The sequence below is a fragment of the Hirundo rustica genome, chromosome 1 (genome assembly GCF_015227805.2).
Source record: "Hirundo rustica isolate bHirRus1 chromosome 1, bHirRus1.pri.v3, whole genome shotgun sequence".
In the NCBI taxonomy this organism is placed as follows: domain Eukaryota; kingdom Metazoa; phylum Chordata; class Aves; order Passeriformes; family Hirundinidae; genus Hirundo; species Hirundo rustica.
The window spans coordinates 96,958,143-96,978,183 of NC_053450.1; the positions used below are offsets into that span (position 1 = coordinate 96,958,143).

The window sequence follows — 20,041 nt, forward strand, 5'->3', positions numbered from 1 at the left end:
GTTTGGCTCTGTATCAAACCAGTATTTAAATGCATTTTAATAGAAAACTATATAATAAAATCATAAAATAACAAGCAAAAATAAATCCCAGCATATGGTAAATATAAACTTGGCATGAGAGATTATGGTGCTATCCAAGCAGGTTCTGACAACACTGCAAAAGACACGATGGAGTTGAAATCCCCAGGCACCTCAGTTATCCACACTTTTGTCAATGCCAGTGCTAGACAAGTCCAGCTGAGAAAACCTTGGTATTGACAAAATCAGTGGCCAGGTTTTCTGTGTGGTAGAATCACTAAAAGCGGTTGTGATATGGAGAAAATGGTGTCAAACAGGAGACTTCTGTGTTGTCACTGCAAACTGAAAAGCCAGTAGGTTGACAGAGGTCTTGATTCATAAAATTCCAGTGATATCCTCAGGTGGGAACAATGAGGCTGGGCCTAAACTCCCCGTGTGGGGCAGCACTTAGCTCATTTAGCTTATTCAGACTCAGTTTGCCAGGTGTTCCTGGGTAGCTGAGCCTGGAGATGCGTTCCTACACTTTCAGGAGCAGTACTTCTAAAGAGTCCTTCTGCAGAAGAAAAGGCACTGCCACTTTGCTTTGGCTGATGGTGCTCATATTGTTCATGACATCTCACTGTAATTTTGCCTTGAAAAGTGTATATTAAGTTCTCTACCCAATTTCTGGTCTTGTATACATGAATTCTTGCATCCTGCATGCATATGAGTGAGCGGGCAGGCTGGGAAACACTGGGTTTGTAGGGTCAACCAATAAATCCGTACAGGTATAGAAGTCCAGCCCAGAAGGTAAGGTAACAGGCATATTGTGCAGCCTAGCCTACACTTTTAAAATTTGGCTCTGAAAGCTTTTAACTACATTTACAGGGGTGTATTCTGGCCTCTGCGCATCCTTAATAATATTTATTTATTCATCTATTTTGGGGAAGGATATAAATGTGTAGCAAAGGAGATAGAAAAAATAGTTTCCCTCTGATATTTTCAGAATTATCACAAAGCCCCATTTTTCTGGTTCTCTCCCCCCTGCCCCTGCTTTTGCTCTTAGGATGCACTGCAAGTCATAGAGTAACTAATGGATTATTTTAATATTGAGAATATTTAGAAATGTTTTCAGTATGTTTCAAACATTTTCGTATTGTATTTTGGCATGATTACATAGACAGAAGAGAATAAGAAAAGAGGTTGAGGTAAGAGCAATAACTGTTCTAAAGTTTACTGATTACTTCCACTGAACTGCTTGGCAATTTTAGTCTTCATTGTGCTAAAATTGCTAATTTCCTTTAGAGCTTTGGAATAGTCTCCCTTATGTAGCTAGCAGGCAACACTGGGACAGTTGTTATTTTCATCAGGGTATATTAATACATTTGTGAACTATCTCAAACAAAAATTATGATAGAAAATATCCCTATACAATGTTATGAGTCAATTTAATTTCATGTAGCATTTAGAAAAAGTTTATTTAATCAGATCAATACCATATCAGTCTGAGATGCACTGTGACACAGTTTGTGTGGGGCTATTTCAGATTACAAAATGCAGTCTTTACTCAAACTTTTCCAAGATGTGTTTGTTAAGAAAAGAGGTGTTACATCACAAAGTTCTTGATTTAGCAAGGACTTAAGCCTGTCCCCAACTTCAAGGGATTGGCTGGTCTTCTGGAATTAGAATTCACAGCTGAAAACCCTTAATAACATAAATGTGTTAATGTGGTACCTAATGAGGATTCCCAGCCAAAAAAATTCTGCTAGGACTTGATCTAACTTCTTTTATCCAGAGTGTGCAAATGTGTGCAGAGCTTTGAAAAGCAGGATGACAGTTTCTTAGGTCATCTGAAATTGTGGGAATGCATGGGTCTGTATTCTTAACAGCTGGAGTTTTCCTTCAGCAGCCTGCAGATTTGTCCTGGACTGATTATTCTGAGAATGTTCTTTACTAGCCTTATTAACATTTAACTTCTACTTTGTCAACTAATATGTTTCCCAGGAACTATCCTGAAACTATGATTTCTGTTGCATCAGAAAACTGGCTGTCTACAAGTAGTTGATGTTATTGCCTGTGAAATCCCAAATTACACAAGAGGGAATACACTAATCTTTAAAAATAAAAGATGAATCAATATTTATTTCTCCATTTTCTTTTAATTCTTTTTTATATTATTCTTTTATGGCAAATTTTAATACTATATCCTAGACCATTCGAACTACTTTATATTCTAAAGATATAGAAACAGCCACAGTCAGGAAAGTTGAAGGTACATTTTGAATTGCAATAAAATTGTTATAGAGAACCTTCTAATCTAACACTGCACTTTTTCAAAACCAGTAAATAAAACATTAGGGTAACTGTCTTTTTGTAAGAATTGCCAATGCATTTTCTTAAAATTACATTTGTAATTCTCAATACAATTTGATCTGTCTTGGATTCAGGAAAAGAGTACTGTTGGGAGTTTATCAATTAGATGAAATCTGGTCAGCATTTCAGACTTTTTTATTTTATACTGCCATCCATATTACAATCAGTATATGCAGACAATAATAGGTTTCCTTGGCTTTCCTTGCACTTGACCCTTGAATCCCATATTAAAGACTTTCAGGTGCCTAATTTCTTTTTGCACAAAAGATCCTGTTTTCTGCTTGGATGGCCAAACCTTTTTAAGATTTTGTATCAACTGCCAACTGGGTTATCCGCAAAAAGCCCCCCTCCAAGACAGTTGAGATATAGTGAAATTTCCTTTTCAACACCTGTCATCCACACACTTCCTTGATATATGCTAATGCCACCTTGTCAGGTACAAAAATGGTGACTCACTTTGAGGGTCATGTGATGTACAGGACAAATCTTTTCTCAAAAGCAAATGCTGCTGGCAGATGGTTGATAGGGAATAAGGGAACCAGATAAGAAAATATATGGGATCAGAGATTATTCTGAATTAGAAAGAATCATCGAGTGCAGCTCTTAGATGAATGGCCCACACAGGGATCAGACCCACAACCTTGGCTTTATAAGCACCATGCTCCAACTAATTGAGTTAGTCTCATATTTCCTGAGAGGATCCTCAGAGCTGTTCAATGCTAAACAATTGATTTTCTTCACTGAAAAAAACACTTTACTGAGAATTTATTTGCAAGTTGAACTTCAGCAACATTTTTTACAGTAGAATTATATTGCACATGTCCAGAGGAATAAGTGTTTCTACCCAGCTGAAAAAAAGGATGGAAGAGGAAAGAGGAAGATTGAGTTTATTCTACAAATTCCCTGAAGCTTATGTAAGTGATTTAGCAAACTTCATTTTCTTGAAAGCACCACAGGAAAACTGATACTTAGTCTTATTCAGTGTTGGCAAAAGCATTCTTAATTTTATTTATTCTGGTCCAGATTTACCAGTGTCTGTCTGTCAAATGTACATTACTTCTGGGTAGTAATGTTCTTTGGTTAACGAGATCTTTTTTTAAAAAATAAATTTGCATAAGATTCAAGCTCTGAAATTAAAAATATTTTGCAGTTTTATTAAGAATTATACAGACTGTAAGTCTTAGAACTTAGTGTTGCAGGACAGAAACAACATCAATATTTGTGCACAAAAGGTACTCACTTCGGGGCCTGGATCCCCAGAAGCTCCATCTTTTCCTGGTGACCCAGGAGGTCCTACACCTGAATCAGGCGCTGGCTTTCCTGGAGGACCAGGCAGTCCTGGAGGGCCTGGTGGCCCTGGAAGACCCTAGGTAAATCAGCAGAACTGTTAGAAATTATCTTAGCCAGTCCGTTTCTATAGACACAGAACAGGAAAAACCTCACATAGACAGTTCAGGCTCATAAAACTCAGCTGGAGTTTCCACTCCACTTCTGCATCACTGAGAACCAATTTTAGTTTCACAGATACACCCTTACATAGGGTCACACTGACCTTCCTCACCCACGCTCTCTGAACAGTGTCACCTCATAGAGTGCAGGATGTTGAAAACCAAAAATTTCATGTCAGCTCTCTGTAACCCAGTACAGATCTCAGACGTACCCCAAGGGTCAACCTAATAAGAGACCTAACCATAATGGAAGAACCAAGGGATCATTGTAAAGAGGGAAATGGTTGTTTTTTTCTCCTCTACTATTTTGTAGGATTTCTCCATGTTATTGCTGGAGCACTGAGAATCTCTACTCATGGTCAAGGGTCGCTGTAGAACACGAAAGAAAGACAAAAGACTCCAACTATTTCAGAAAGCAAAGGGGATAGAAGGCTTTATTGTCTAATTCTAACCAGGTGTTCCGATACAGACTTAACATGATTGGTGAATAGGAACGACACCTCTCTAATCCCATTGGTTAAATGAGAGAAACGGCAAAACACTGCCTGTAGAAATATTGTTTTGGGAAAGGATAATGGTTTTGCCAAGATTGTTTTGAGAAGAGGCTTTCTCAAGAACTTTTCCCTTGGGAAAGAGTTAGCACTGCTAGCAGGCTAAAATCTCTTCAGACTTAGAAATGTCAGGCCCACAGTCAAGACCTGCTTAATGCTGTAAAACCCATCACTGCTCTAAAGATCTATGCTGCATGGACATGAGCAGGGGTATTTAAATTGAATTAATTGAATTAAATGAGTGAAATGTTGTTTTAGGAGAATCAGTACATTTGCAAATATTACCTTTCATGTCCAAATCCATCCGTATTACTTGGTTGTATTAACAGGCAAAGATGGAGAGTTTGAAGTTTTGGGCCATGGCACTCTAAGTCATTAAATCTTTAATTCTGACTGAGGGCCATGTTCAGGATTCTATCTGGAAGAGGGTCATCTTGGATTTTCAGTACAGTAAACAGAGCCTTCTGCAGGGCACTCACCTGTCTTGTTACCTACAAATGGCATCTGAAGAGGCTCCTAAATTAGACAAGATAGTTAACTTTCAACATTTGGCAATTGGCTCCTGAAGGACCTTGAGAATAAGGTATTAAGCACTTTGAGGAAAAAGAAAGAAACAGAAGAGGAGTTCTGAGGCAGAAACCAGTCTGAAAGAATGAAAAATATTGCTAGCTGTGTTGCAAAGCAGAAGTCTCCAGTGCGCTATAGCATTCTGGAGTTCATAGGAACCAAAATTAACTCAGAAAGCTGCAGTGTTACTGATGTTCAGTTCACCAGAAAGCTGCACCATAAAACATTTAATACAGATAGACTTACTTTTTAGAACAGGTACTTCAATGAAAAAAGCAAAGACTAGGGTCATATAGCACCTTCCACTGACTAAAACGGCTTACAAGAGAGCAGGAGAGGGGCTTTTTACAAGGCTGTGTAGTAACCCTTGGATAAGGAGCAATGGTTCAATCTGACAGGGAGTAGGTTTAGATTAGATATTAGGAAGAAATTCTTTACTGTGAGGGTGGTGAGGCACAGGAACAGATTGCCTACAGAAGCTGTGGATTCCTCATCCCTGGAAATGCTCAAGGCCAGGTTGGATGGGGATCTAAGCAACCTGATCTAGTGGCAGGTTTCCCTGCCCATGGCTGGGGGGCTGGAAAAAGGTGACATTTAAGATCTTTTTATGATTCTATGAATCTACGATTCCAAATTATCTGCTATTTACTATCTTCTCATAGTCAGATTAAAAACATTTTCTTGTTTTAAGAAGTCCTCTTGCCATTTTTTCTTTTTTTTGGCTGCCTCTTGTCTTGTGCTTCCTCCCCACTCACAAGCACTTAGGCCTTTCTGACTTTGAAATGAAATCCTACAAATCCTTTCTGCATGCTGTAAATTAGGCATGTATAAAACTTGCATGATGAAATTGACCTTCTACAACCTGCATCAGTAAAACAAAGCTCTTTATTATGAGAAATATCAATATATACTTACTCTTAAAATCTCAGTCTCTCTGATACTCTCAGTATCTCCAGAACCTGATTCTTCAGGTTCCAGTCTATTCTGAAATTAGGAGAATTCCATTTTAAATTATTCCTTCTAAAGATGACAAATACAAATATCACTTGACATTTACTGGAAATACAGCTATCATCCTTACATCATCCTACTCCTTGCAGCAGTCTGTCACCAATAAAATAAATTATAATACAGCAAAAACATTTCACTTATATTTCTGATGTTTCATTTTGTAGTCACTGAGCACTGTATTTACCTGAAGGTGCTCTATGAGCACAGTGATAACTATCCTATCACAGGCCATGTGACTCTCTAAATGAACTGAAGTAATATCTCAGATAAATTTTAACATCAGAGAGGTACCTGTCAACATTAGGAATATCTTAAAATGCAGATCTTACAAAAAACCCCAGTTTCCTACAATGTGCCCCTCATTTAAAAAGCCAGATTCTGAGATTCTTACAACTGGAATAAAAAAGATGACTTTTATAAAGAGAAATCAATATCAATCAATATCAATCAATTTTCTAAAACATTCTGTTGGAAAAACCCCTTAGTATTTAGTGTTTGGTTAATTTCTAAGACAAGCTCTCAAGGAACATGATCTTTACATTGGCAATGGAAGAAAGGACTCTTCCTTTTCTAACTTCCGCAAAGAATTTGCAAATGTAAGAGCAGCATTAACAGCATTAGGCAGTGCATATGTCTTGCCAGAATAAGGTTTAACTGTGGATCTTGCATTTTTAGGTTATATTATATATGAGCCCTCGCCCCCCGGCAAAAACCCAAACCAAACCAGAAAAAAGTAGTCAGTGTGGTCACACCATGGTACTCAATCTGAAAATTTCTTGATCTTATTGCTATCCTCTGTAATGCTTTTTTCAATACCACCACAACATGATTTTTCTTCTGTGTGTTGACCTTTATCTACTGTCAACACAATGAAAGACCCTGTTCAGATATGTGCCATTTTCTCTTGTAATTACTACCATGTCTTATAATTTGTTTTTCTTACACCACCTCTGACATTTTGCTGAGGTTACTTTGAACTGCTTCAGCTTAAGATGTTTGTGACTTAATTTTTCTGCTCAAATACTTTTTCACTCGAGTCAAGAGATGAGGTTTTGCCTTCACTGATCTGTGCTTTACCCTCTAACCTGCCAATTTGCTTATTTTGCCAATCTGATCTTATGAGCATTTTATTTGTGTTCTATAAATATACATATTTGATTACATAGCAGGAAACACTGCCTTTTAACTGCCTCTTGGTCACTTGCTCTTTATGCTTTAGATTTCATTAGATAATTATATTCATTCAGTTCTTTGTTCCCTGTGGCTTTGTGAAATGGTTCCTATAGTGATAGTTCAGTCATATCCACAGAGAACGTGTTTAATTAATTTGGGGCTATTTTCACTGTCTGCCAGCATGTTCATTTACAGATGCTCTTCATTCATTTTAACACATCCTTGCTTTTTTCCAATGACTATTACATTAGTTCCTGGTAGTGCTTGGTGCTTGTTTTCATGCAATTTCTTCCACTTTGTGTGCACTGCAAGGAAGACAAAAACCCCAGATCTACATTTGGGTCACAGTCATTTTTAGGAATCTTGACTGTATCCATTTCCAAGGAGCATCTCATGGCTGTGTCTCTGCACAGAACATGGGCCATGGTGGAAAAGTGACAGCTAGCTCCCCACTATCCACTGATATGTAGTGTCCCATTCACTCCTGGCTTTCTGTTTTCAACTAGAAGAAACAGAAAGGAAGGTGGATCCTACTACTGTTCCTGAAATTTAGATATTGTTATACTTGAAAAGGTGCTGACTGTCTTTAGACAGCATAACAGTTTTGAACGTTTGTGTGTTCTTCAAGCTTTGTTCACCCTACCAACACAGCCAGGCCCAGGAAATCACACTGACTAGGATATTGAAACAATTTGCTGAACAACTGATAACTTAAAAACAATTCACATATATGAAAGAGGATCAGAGCAGAGTCTTCCTATTTGTCCTGTTTTTACTGCAGGAGTTGTCTGTTTAAAGTATTGCCAAGACAAAGCTCTGCATACGAAGTTGTTATCTTTCCTTGGTGCTTTTGAACCTATTGGTAGGATTTTTAGCGCTCTTTTGCCAACTTCACAGTGTCTCTTTGAAGTGTGCCTTGAAAATATTAGTCCAATTTTTAAATAAAAAACTAAGATTAAAATGTCTTTACTAAAGGAGACATAAATGTAATCAGGAATAGACTATTGGAGTATTTTTCTTTCCATTAAAACTTTTGTTCTCTACAGCTAAGCTGCTTCTCCTGCTGCTAGAATGCTCTCCTTCTGATGTCTAGTCTGATCAATAAACTAAGGCTGAATGGCCTTCGACTGTGAGGTCAGCTAGAACAGACTGGCTGGGCCCACAATCCTTGGGTACTTGACTCTGGGATTCCTTTTAGCCCTCCATGTTCAAACCCAGTATTTTGAGTACAGTTTTTTGGGCATTTTGCATGAAATAACTTTAGACATGTACTGAAATCTATCAGCATGAGTATTTGAAAGTAAAAAGCTTACTGGGATGGCACTGGAGGAGTATAGAGCCAACCTATGCTCAGTCTCATCTTGCAGCATACTGGAAGCAGTTAGCCACTGATGCTACCCCTGAGGCATTGTCTGAATGAGGTCTATTTGATACAGGCCAAAACATTGCCAGATTCCATGCCTGCAAGTCTGAACCATCAGCAAATCAGTCAGTTCCTGGGTGTGCTCCATTTGGCAGTGTAAGTGTAGGACTTGTTTCTGAAAATTGGAATGGTCACCTAACAGGAGCCACATCTGTACCAGCTGCAAAATAAAATGCATTTGCTAATTTGCGCTTTGCTTATAAATATAAGAAATGGCAATGGGCATAATTTTGATATCTTTTCCATTTGCTTTGTTTTCATTAGAAGAATCCTGACTGATTTTATGGTTTCTTACACATGAATCATTTATGTCAGTATCAAGTACCCTAGAAATAACTCTGGTTGGACCAGAGAAGGACCAAAGCAGGTTTGAAAGAAACCTAAAAAGCTAATTGTCAAAGGACATTTATGTGCCTGTAATGCCTGTTGACAACTGATAGAGTGTTTTACTGAAAATCTGCCTTCCCAGCCTATCTTTCCTGAAAGGCCTGTTTCCATACACTGTAGCATTCCAGTTGTGAGTGATCTCACCATGTCCCTGTAACCTCTGAAAGGTGGTAGCCCTGTGACTGTGCATGGACTTTTTTGTCTCCCATGCTGCCTGGTTTTGTGAACATGTACCTGAAAGAGGTCCCAGAGGAGAACAAGAGTGTCCCCATCAGCATGTACCTGAGATGCTCCCTGACTGGCACACATGCCTTCACTTCTCTGCAGTTTATGAGAATCTTCTGCTTAACATATCTTTCCATTACAGCTGGACATAGATATAGGGGGTTGTCATGCAATCTCGTGACCAGATTCCTGTACTGGAAATTAATTTTACCTTTGAAATTATTCTGGATCCTTTCAAATGAATCTGAATAGGTGAGATTTATATGGGTCATGTTTGTGAATTTATGAAGTCTGTATTGCTTTGTTAAACAGATGAAAGGGATTATTAATTTGACACTTGGAGCTACTATCTGTACGTCAATTTTATGTACAACGTACTTTAATAATAGATGAATCCATTACATCTCACTTCATCTCAGAAGAGATACAAGCTGTCACTTTAGATGGATTAAATCTTATTTCAGTTATGTTCATTTCCTAAGGGTAATATGATTATACTGCCTATGTTAAATCTCTTAGATAGTAGAGTAAGTTTTCCAGAGCAGTTATATACAACAATTGACTTTTTTTTTAATTAAGTGTTCAATACATCTTCCTTAGCTCTTCTGTGAAAGCCCAACTTTTTCTACTGCTGAGGGTTATTCACAGCCTTGAAAAATAACTTATAATTCTGGTATGGTGCCATCCAGCCGTTCATGGATGAACAGTAGGATGTTTAAATTCTTCCTGTGATTCTGTATTTTTATGTCTCTCTCAGAGTGTACCAAATTCATACATGTCTAAGAATAAATAATATCTGATTGATTGTTGGGTATTAAGAGGACACATACCTTTTCACCTTTTGGGCCTGCTTTTCCTTTCAGCCCTGGCAACCCCTGAAGTCCATTTTTACCCTAAAAGGAAATAAGTGTTTCAATTAGACATTCTCTTTCATGTAGGCTGAAGAGGAGGTACACTTAGCCGCAGAGGCTGGATGTAAGGATGCTAGATTCTAACTCTTGGTTTGTAGAGTGGGAGGAAGTATGGGACTTGGCATAGAATGCCCCTGGCAGTGCCCAAAATGTGCCTTTCACCACATCTACTCTTCCTACAACAAAGCGGCAGAGAAGCCTGTTTGGGGGATACAGATGGAAACACCTGCAGGCTGCATTTGAATTTGGCAGAGTGCCAACAGCACTGCCACAGCACTGATGGCAAGGCTTTTTAAAACTAGTATTTGTAACACATTACTGCCAGCTGCTGCTCTGAGTGCATAAAATCATACCATTAACTTAAGCCTACTCTCACCAAACACTAAAACATCTTTTTGTCTTAACCAACTTGAATCTATTCAGTTTCTACCAACTAGGATCGTTCCTGAGGACATACCTCTGACAGGCAATGTGGGATACTAGATAGCATTTTACACTGTTTTCCATTCTAACTTCACCAATCAAATGAATCTCAAATTATCCTTCTTTACATCCTCATATTACCTACATACAATATACATATGTTCTTCCTATAGAGGCTTCATGGGCTATTCACGGGCTAGAAAGAACTCCCACCAGCTTTAAAGTCAGTGCTATTATAAAATGGGGCTGCTTATGACACTTAAGTTAGGACATTTAAAAAAATATTCAGAAGGCAAAGAAATAGTATTTTCCCACTGTCATTTTGGGAATCTGAACAGCTATGGTTATGGACTCTACTGGACAAGTTTTAGGACTGGCCTAATTTTAATGATGGGTTATATGAAATCATTAGTGAGAAAAATATGTCTCTAAGACTGGAGAGTGTTTTTTTCCTATGATCATTTTCCCTGTAGATTTACTGGTATCAGGTTCCTAGAAAAGTAGCAAACACATGACCAACATAAACATAAAACATACTAATTTCATTGCTGATTGAAGCCCCCTCAAAACAATAATAAAGTTGCATGGGTATGTGTAAGATTGGAACCCAGATGCACATGGACAAAAGAGTAACTACAGAAAGTACAAGACACTGTCATAAGATGCCTATGAGAGAAAATAGGATTGTTTTCACAAGGACAAGTCAATTGGTTTTGAATTACATTTGAAGAATTTTCTCTCAGACATGTTGGTTTCATAGAATTTTCTTTGAAAATATGCTGCATGAAGGTAGTCAGGCTTCTGTTAATACATAAAATATAAACTTCTTGTCCAAAAACACCTTAATGACACGTAACCTGAGTTTTGGCTAAATATTTGAAAATCTAGCTATATTTCTTTGAAGATACCAGTGTCTGAATGCAGCATTCAGAAAGGAGCTCACTAATGTACCCCATGACTGACCACTGAATTATTTTTTTAGTATCTTAAAACACACCAGTTTCATTTGACGTTCAGTTGTATGGGGCAGGAAGGGTCAGGAAGCTCCCAGCAGCAGCACACGTTAGTATAGAAAAAGAGGAGAGGGCATGGGAATGGTGACAGCCACTGAGTAGTAAGGTCCTGGAGAGTGGAAAGATGCACAAAGTGGCAGCAACAAAAAATGAGAAAGGAAACAAAGAAGCCAGGCAGCAGAACATCAGAAGAGGACAGATAGAGAAGAGTAGCTGAGACGTGCACGGAATGTGACAGCTACAGGTTTGTCTTTGCTGGGCAATACGTCACATAGAGGATGCATGTGCAGGCTATCAGCAGCTTGTGATGGACTGACCCGGGGGTGGGAGTTATCTGGGGAAGCTGGGAACAAGCACCCCAGGAAGAGGACAGCAAATGTGACAGAGAAGGGTAAAGTAGAGGAACTCAGAGAAAGGAAAGCGGGAATGATGAAGCAGGAGATGCCGTCCAATTATTGCACAAGAGTAAAGAGTTGAGAGGTACATTTCAATTAACTCAAAAGTACTCTCAATTAACTACAAAGTTAATTGCAGCTGAGGTTAGGAGCAGGCAACATGGAAGCATATGGACGGTCAATGAAGCACCCCTCTAGAGGTCTGAGTATGACCCCTTTTTGAAATTCCCCTCTGCAAAGAAAGCCAACCTCACCAGAGCTGAATTCCTGGTACAGCTGCCCATGCCATGCCATGCCATGCCATGCCATGCCATGCCATGCCATGCCATGCCATGCCATGCCATGCCATTCTATGCCATGCCATGCCATGCATCCTTCTTTCTTTCTTTCTTTGCAACTGGGAAGTCATACATTTCTCTTAGAAACCTGGATTTTGCTCTCTTGACAGCCTGAAGGTGTCAACTACAGCACCAGAACTGATTTCTAAAGAGATGAGTTGAAGAAAACACTTTGCTGCTTAAGTCTCAATGTGGCAGAGCCTCATAAAAAATACGGTGTTCTTCTTAATTTAGTTAACAAAAATTTGTATAAAAGAGTACTTACAGGTAATCCATTTTTACCAGGAATGCCCTAAAATAGAACATCTTTGTTAAAAAGATAAATAAAATACTATAACATGGAAGTAACAAAAGAGAAAAACAATTATTAAATTGTGATGTGCCATGCAGTGACAAAATGAAAAACCAGAACTATGTCAAACACTATGGCACAGTGGATGTTTTGCACCTCTCTTTAACCTCGTGCATCTTGTGCTGATGGTTCACAAAGATTTGAAGTGAAACATCCTGGATATAGAGAAGCTGGTGATGGAGGCCTGTGAGTTCTGCACCTTTGTCCACATCCAAACCTGACAGCTAGGAAGGTACTGCAGCACTGCCCAAGGAGTTGGTGGAATTGCTGCTCTGAGGACATTTGTATGTTGTCACAGCAGCTGCTTGCCTTTGCTTTCTGATGGTTGTCACCCACCAGGCCCCTGCCCCTGACACGTGTGCAGTGCAGGCAGGATCCTCCTCAGCTGCTGGGCTAAAACTCGTCTCGTATAAGTGTAACTGATGACAGTGTGCAAGGCTGTGCAGTTCCAGGTTTCCATGTATGTGTGATGGGTTACCCTTTCTAAAATACATGTTTTCTTTCAACAGAGAGAAAATACTCACAGGCTGACCAAGTTGTCCAAGTTTCTCTGGAGATCCAGGAGGTCCTTGATCTTTATTTTCCATATCTTCTATTCCTGACCCTCCTAGAGACTCTGTGGACCCATCCTCTACTTCCTGACCTTTCTGGCCCTGAGTAATTAAAATGTGAAATATGAAAAATGTGTTGTATTACTTTTCCTGTTTGTTTTTCTTCCCCCTCCCTCCCCTTCTCATACAACCCTTGCTTTGTTCAGTGCAGTCAGAACCTGATAGGCACCATACAAGCAGTGTATTCCATTCAGCAAAGGCAATCCATATTAAAGATAATTCATGTACCTAGAGATAAGTTGCTCTCTGAGCAGGTTACCTAGATGCAAATAACCATGATCTTATATACACATAAACTGCACAGCCTAAGTCAATAGTGTAGGTTTGAAAAAATATAATTTTCACAAACTCAGTCTGTCAGGGAAAAAATTGTGATAGTTAAGATAGACATGTTTAGGAGTGTTTTAGCCAGGTTACCCAAGATCCATGACTCTAACAAAGGAGGGTTACATATTGGTTAAGAAGTGGCAGAAGCAATGATAACAAAAAATAAAACCAGAAAACAGCAAGACTATAATATTGCTAAACATTAATATTTGGTCAAGAGAAAGTAACAATAACAAAATAAATAATTTAAATATTCCAGGAACAAAATAAGACCTTCCAGGAATGAAGCTTATTTAAGTTAAAAACCAGTATGCAGAACAATACACGTAAGTCAATATTGTATTTTGAAATAAGCACTAGAATTTGCTCACATTTTAAAGCACCAATGAAATATTTTGAGTTCCATTATCAGCTAATGAAACTAGGAGGGATGAAATATAATAACTGTCAAAGCATTTTAAAGTTATCACAATGACAACTTTCAGAAAAGGAACTGAAAGCTGATTTTTTTGAAAGACCTTTCTGGGTTTTGCCAAAAGGAAAGACCCCAAAGAACCAGCAATTTTTTGTTTGTTTGTTTGTTTTTTAAATCTGGATTCATTACAGATTTTTTTCCCATCTGGAAAAGCATTAGAAGAGAAACTACTTAGTTAAACTGTGGGTAGAGGTCATAGCCTGAACGAGATAACAGGATTGTTGATGCAGTATTAGAGTATTGAAGGAGGTAGCAGATGGTATGGTAGGACCCCTCTCAATCATTTGCAGAAGATCTTGGGAGTCTGGGCAAGTTCCTGTTGACTGATAATCAGTATTATTCCAATCTACAAAAAGGGTGTAAGAGAAGATGCAGAACTATAGATCTGTTAGCCTAACCTCAGTTCCTGGAAGCTTAAGGGGAAGACCACACTGAGTACCACTGAAAAGCATTTAAAGAACACTGCACTTATCAGGAACACTCAGACTGTGTTCACAAAGCAAAAATCCTGTTTAACTAATTTAGTAACTATCTGTGGCAAAGTCACCCACATGAAGGATGAAGAGACAGAAGTGTATGTAACTTTCCTGGATTTCTGTAAGGTTTTTAATGCTACCCATCACAGCATCCTTTGGGACAAATTTTCCAGCTGTGGGATGAGTGGGTTTGTGGTGTGCTGGGTGAAGATCTGGCTGAAGGGCAGAGCTCAAGAGCTGCAGTGAACAGGGCCACATCTGGCTGGTGACTGGCCACCAGCAGTGTTCCTCAGGGATCAATCCTAGGGCTAGTTCTGTTCAGTATATCTCTTGGTGATCTGGATGCAGGAGTTGAATGCACCAGGAGCAAGTTTGCTGATGATTCCAAAGTAAGAGTTGCTGCTGGCACTCCCGAGGGACAGGAGGCCTTGCAGAGGGATCTGGGTAGCCTGAAGCATTTGGGCGGTGATTAATAGCATGAAACTAAACAAGAACAAATGCCAGATTCTTCACCCAGGCAGGAGTAACACCAGGTACAAGCAAAACCTGAGAGAGAAGTGGCAGTAACAATTCTTTAAAATTATTATTTTCTAAATGATTGATCATTATCATAATATATAACCATCTTGGGTACTTGTGTAGTGAAAAACATGTAAAATTGAAATAAAGTAAGGAAAATTTGTAAAGATAAGTAAGTAGGAAAGCCATTTGTCACAATAGATTTAAGCTTAATGTGTCATACCTCCTAAATCAAGACTGAATTTTTATTTAAGAAAAATGGTACCAAAAAAACCCTCAAAAAACCTCAAAAAAACCCCCCAAAAAACAACAATAAAAAAACCACCCAACAACAACAACAAAAAACCAAAAAAAAACCAAAACAAAAAAAAACCCCAAAAACAAACAAACAAACAAACAAAAAAAAAACCCAAAAACCCAAACCAAACCAACAAACAACAAAAAACCCAAAACAAAGCAAAAGCACCCAAACCCAGCAAAACCACCCATGGTAATAGTTAATCTGATATTTAGTTTATCTATTTATTTATATAAACTAATATTAGAATTGCTGTTTTAAAAAGATGTGAATGCAGGCATGAAAATGTTAGAGGAATTATATTTGGAAGTTCTCCAACAAATAATAAAACTTCTTGTATGTCAGCTTCAATAGATGATCCTTAACTTGTCACCACTTGCTATATTTTATGACAGTAAACACCAGAACACAAGAAGACCCTGCAAGCAAGCAACCTTAAACACTTGAACTAAACACACACAGTGTGGAAATTTTATTCTAAATTCTTGTCATTCATGACACAGTGTGTTTTCTTGCAAAATGAAGCTGTCATAACTGACTGTAGTTTCAAGCCATAAGCGGAATGAGCTTTTGGTATAGGAGTCTCAAGGCAAGAGGAAGGAAAGGTCATTATTTATTTTTTGCTTTGGAAAATCTGTGGTGGCTGTTGCACTAGAAATGCTAATCAATAAAAAATGATTATTTTGAAATATACCATCAAGTAGGGCAAGTATTCCAGTAGCTCACAGGATTCCAATTGGGTGACCACCGTAATTCTAATTTGTAGAATCATACAGAATTCAGGTTACAAACTACCTTACAAATGCAATATGTTTCAAATTCCAGATTTTCCTGTTCTTGGGACTAAAAGATTAGACATCTGATAAACCTGTTATACAGACCTCCTCTCTGCTTACTCCTGGCAAAACACCAGCACCAGAGCCATCTCCTTCTGTTAACATTTTCTGTGTGACTGTGGTAGACTCGCTGTTGCCCTGTCCAGTTTTCATGACAGTGACATCTAAATAAAAAAATCACTTATTAATGAGAGAGCAAAACAAAACCTGCCTCGAGGCATTTATTAGAGACAGATGCTTCTAGTCGTATGAAAAAAGAAATTCAGATTATGACACAAATACATTCCAAAGATTAGTATTAGTCATTTTGCAACTCTGAAAATTTTAAGAGCAAAGAAAAAAGAGAAAGGTGGGAGTAAAATTACAAAACATGTCTGTTTTAAGGTCAAAAACTGTATTGCATCATCATGTTTTCCTCGAGCTCTAGTCTAATGCTTACCTATTTTTCATCCATGTAACACAAAAGAATGGGAGTTAATTATAACAGGTACTATCTGAAGTATGTGTGGAGTTAAAATAGCAACATTGTCTTTGGCCTTATTAATATATCTATCCTTTCTTTTTGTTTTCTAGGATTGCTCTGATGTTGTCCTAGCAGTGGAGAACTGGATCCCTCACTGCGTTATGCCTTGCTGTCTTTGCTTTGCTGCCTACACTTGCACCGAAAACACCCCACTGTTGTACTAGGCACATTGACATCCTTTGGAGGGAATAGAAGTAGCAAATAATTGCTTATTCCATGGCAGGATTAAGTTTTACATGAAAGCTGTGCTTTACGTTATCAGGTCATCAAATAAATATACATCTTAAATCCCTTTTAAAGGTGCCATGCAGCTTTAGAATCAGCAGGACTATTTGCAGAGGTGTATGACTCAAGGGGTGCCAGGCTTCTCACTGACCTGAGTAGAATGAAGAGGATTTTTCTCCTTTCATTCCCTTTACCTAACTTGCACTCCTTTTACTGGAGTGTTGTAGATTGTCACAGCAGCAGCTTCTCAGGTCTGTTTCTTAGTTTTATCTAAGCGCTTTTACTTTTTTTTTTTTTTTAAAAATTTTAAAATATGAACTACAATTCTGTAACTGAAACTTCCACACTATAGAAGGGTAAATCCATTCTTGGCATATTTAACAACGAGTTTGAGATAAGCCCCTCTACGGAGGGAGAAGTGAGAGATGTGTTGAATAGTAGCTGTAGTTACCTTTGCTGCTATTAATGAATTGCAGTTTAACAGACTGCACTTTCAAAGAACAAATGTTTGATGTGCCAATTCTTTTCTAGCACACAGGATGTCCAGAACCATAGGATTTTCTTTTCCTGGCTGTACTCAAAATATGACAGTGGCTTTCCATACACAGGGAAATGACAGACTCAACCCCAAAGAATGTAAATGACCCCATCCCCCAAAAAACCCCAAAATCTGAGGCAGTGCCTTGTTCTTTAAATTTAGCTGCTTCTGAGGTTTCTTCTGGTCTATGATTTCCAGAGAAATCATTCTCTTCCAAATAAGACAATATGGTTGGGGGGGCTTCCACTGGCTCAGCCAACATATCTTCAGGCTGAAAAAAAAAAAAAGAAAAAAAAAAATAATCCCAAAGAATGGTTTAGAGTAAAGGCTTATCACAGGTTTTAAGGGGAGAATCACTAGATTACCTTCCTCAAAGCACAGTAATCAGAACTACCACGTCTATGAGGCAAACCAGAATTCTCAGAAAAACTAATGTTATAGCTTTGGACTCCATTCCTCCAAAATAAGGGATGTACACTTGACAAGCCCATAGAGACAGAGAACATCACAAGCAATGTACACTTGTCAGACACTGCATTTTCAAGAAGGACCTTTGGCTTGTTTCATTCCAGCTCAGCATTTCTTTACCTATTAAAGTGTCTTTATCTCAACCCATGAGTTTTCTGACTTCTCTTCCAATTCTCTGACCATCCCGCTGGTGGGGCAATGAGGGAGTGGCTGTGTGGTGCTTAGTGGCCAGCTGGGATTAAATCACATCTTTCAGACAGAGGAATAGAAGCAAAAATTTCTTCTCATGCTGTGTGTAATTTTGAACCGTGCAGTAATTATGAAGATTATTAAACAGAAGCTAAAAACAATAGCTAAAAGAATTGACATTTTTCTGGATACAAAAGCTAAACATCTTTCCTGAATTAGCTACAGTTTAATCCAAATGAGAAAAAGTCAAGACACAGTAAGATTTCATGGACTGAATTTTGTGGTGTGATGTAAAATGCAGAGGAGTCATCAAGGGTGTCCTGGGGTGACTGTGTATCCCCAGTTGTCTGTTGGGTGCAGGGGGGGGAGGGCAAGCGCGGTTTGTTTTTCCCCAGGAAAACTCTGCTCATCGGAGTGACCTTGAAGCGGGGGAGTTGGAACACGGCAAGACGAAAGAAGCTCTGTTGTTTTTTTCCCCGGCAGTTAGTTAGTTTAGTGCTAGCGTAGTTAGACGCTGTAGAATAGCTGAAGCTTTTTGCCTTTTTTTTTCTTTTTCTTTTTTTTGTCCTTTTTTCCTTCCTTTTTGCTTTTTCTGCCCTCTCCTTGGAACTGTTCCAACCTCTCCGGACTAAGGACCTGGGGAAGCACCGGGGGCCTCCACAGGGGACCCACCCCACCAAGACCAGCCCTGCACATCTCCTTTTCTCCCAACGTCAGCGGAGACGGAGCGGTGGAGCACAGTGATGACCCTCAAGAGGAGACTTTCTTTAAGTTTGTTATCCCTCCGTAAGTGGCACGAAGCTCTTGTCATCGGGTATTGTGCTGGGAGTGCTTTGCCTGTTTAATAAACAGGTTTTTTCCACTTCTCTCTGAGGAAATCTTTTTTCCCCGAACTGGTTGGAGGAGGGGAGGGGGGCCCCGTGGGAGGGTTTATCCCAAAATCTGCCTGAAACCACCACAAAGGACTAGGTGATTTTACTGCTATTTGGAAAAAACCTACCTGGCTGCAGAAATTCAGAAAAAGTAAAATGCAAATCCTGCAACTAGTGAGGAATTACCCCATGCAGCAGTACCAGCTGGGGCCAGCTGCCTATCTTTTGATCACTTAGAGAAAGATAAGAGAGCAAGGACTGCCTCAAGAAGGCTCAGCTCAATCTTATCAATGTGTAGAAGATCCTGACAAGAGGGAGTAAAGAAGACGCAGAACCAGATCCTTTTCACTGGCTGTAGCCAGTAAAGGGAAAATAGAAAATGGACACATATTAACTACAAGAAATCCAGGCTCTATGTCGGAAAAATCCTGCATTGAAACAGAGAAGCTGTGGAATCTCCATTTTTGAGAAAATTCAAAACCAACTGGCACAGGTAAGCCTGCTCACTAAGCAACCAGCCAGAGCAGCTGGCTCTGCTTTGAAAAGGGATTTGGACAGGGCAATTTTCAAAAGTCCCTTTCAAACTCAACTAGTCTGTGATTCTGTGTAAAGCAGAAGGGCAGGCCAAAATGAGTTTAAGGAGCTCATATGTAAAAGGCAAAAAAATCAATAAAAATTTATTCAAACACATCAGGAGCAGGAGACTGGGTCTATATTTAATAAAGTTATAAAAAGAGTGATCAGAGAATTTGAAATGTATAATAGAAAAAAAATTAGGCTTTCTTCCATTCATGTTGACCCTGGAAAAGTTAAAATTCCTGCAGAAAAATATTCTTGGGAAACTCAGCAGTGGATATGACTAAAACTGAATCCTTCGTATGAAAAGGGTAAGAAACACAGTAAGTGACTGACAGGACATCACAACCAAAAAGTATTTGCCCTCAGGTTCTGTAAGACTCAACAGTGAAATAGCTGAAGTATGTACAATATCAGACAAATGTGAGCATTTGTGAAAATGTAATTTTCTCTAAAGAAACCCATGAGAACTTGTATTAAAAAAAGAAGAATATTTGACACAAGCAGCATGGAAAGCTTCA

At 38.8% G+C, this 20,041-nt stretch overlaps 1 protein-coding gene across 4 annotated transcripts in view; it reads right to left on the reverse strand.

The window, feature by feature from the left end:
* The window catches only part of COL15A1 (collagen type XV alpha 1 chain), a 133,150-nt gene that overhangs the window by 63,564 nt on the left and 49,545 nt on the right, over nt 1-20,041 (reverse strand). For all 4 annotated transcript variants that reach the window (XM_040081901.1, XM_040081876.1, XM_040081892.2 and 1 more), the window contains exons 6-12: nt 17,560-17,686; nt 16,175-16,293; nt 13,112-13,240; nt 12,501-12,527; nt 9,986-10,048; nt 5,852-5,920; nt 3,611-3,736 (exon numbers count right to left, since the gene is read on the reverse strand). In XM_040081901.1, the coding sequence (XP_039937835.1) occupies nt 3,611-3,736; nt 5,852-5,920; nt 9,986-10,048; nt 12,501-12,527; nt 13,112-13,240; nt 16,175-16,293; nt 17,560-17,686 (660 nt within the window). The remainder of the gene's footprint in view (nt 1-3,610; nt 3,737-5,851; nt 5,921-9,985; nt 10,049-12,500; nt 12,528-13,111; nt 13,241-16,174; nt 16,294-17,559; nt 17,687-20,041) is intronic.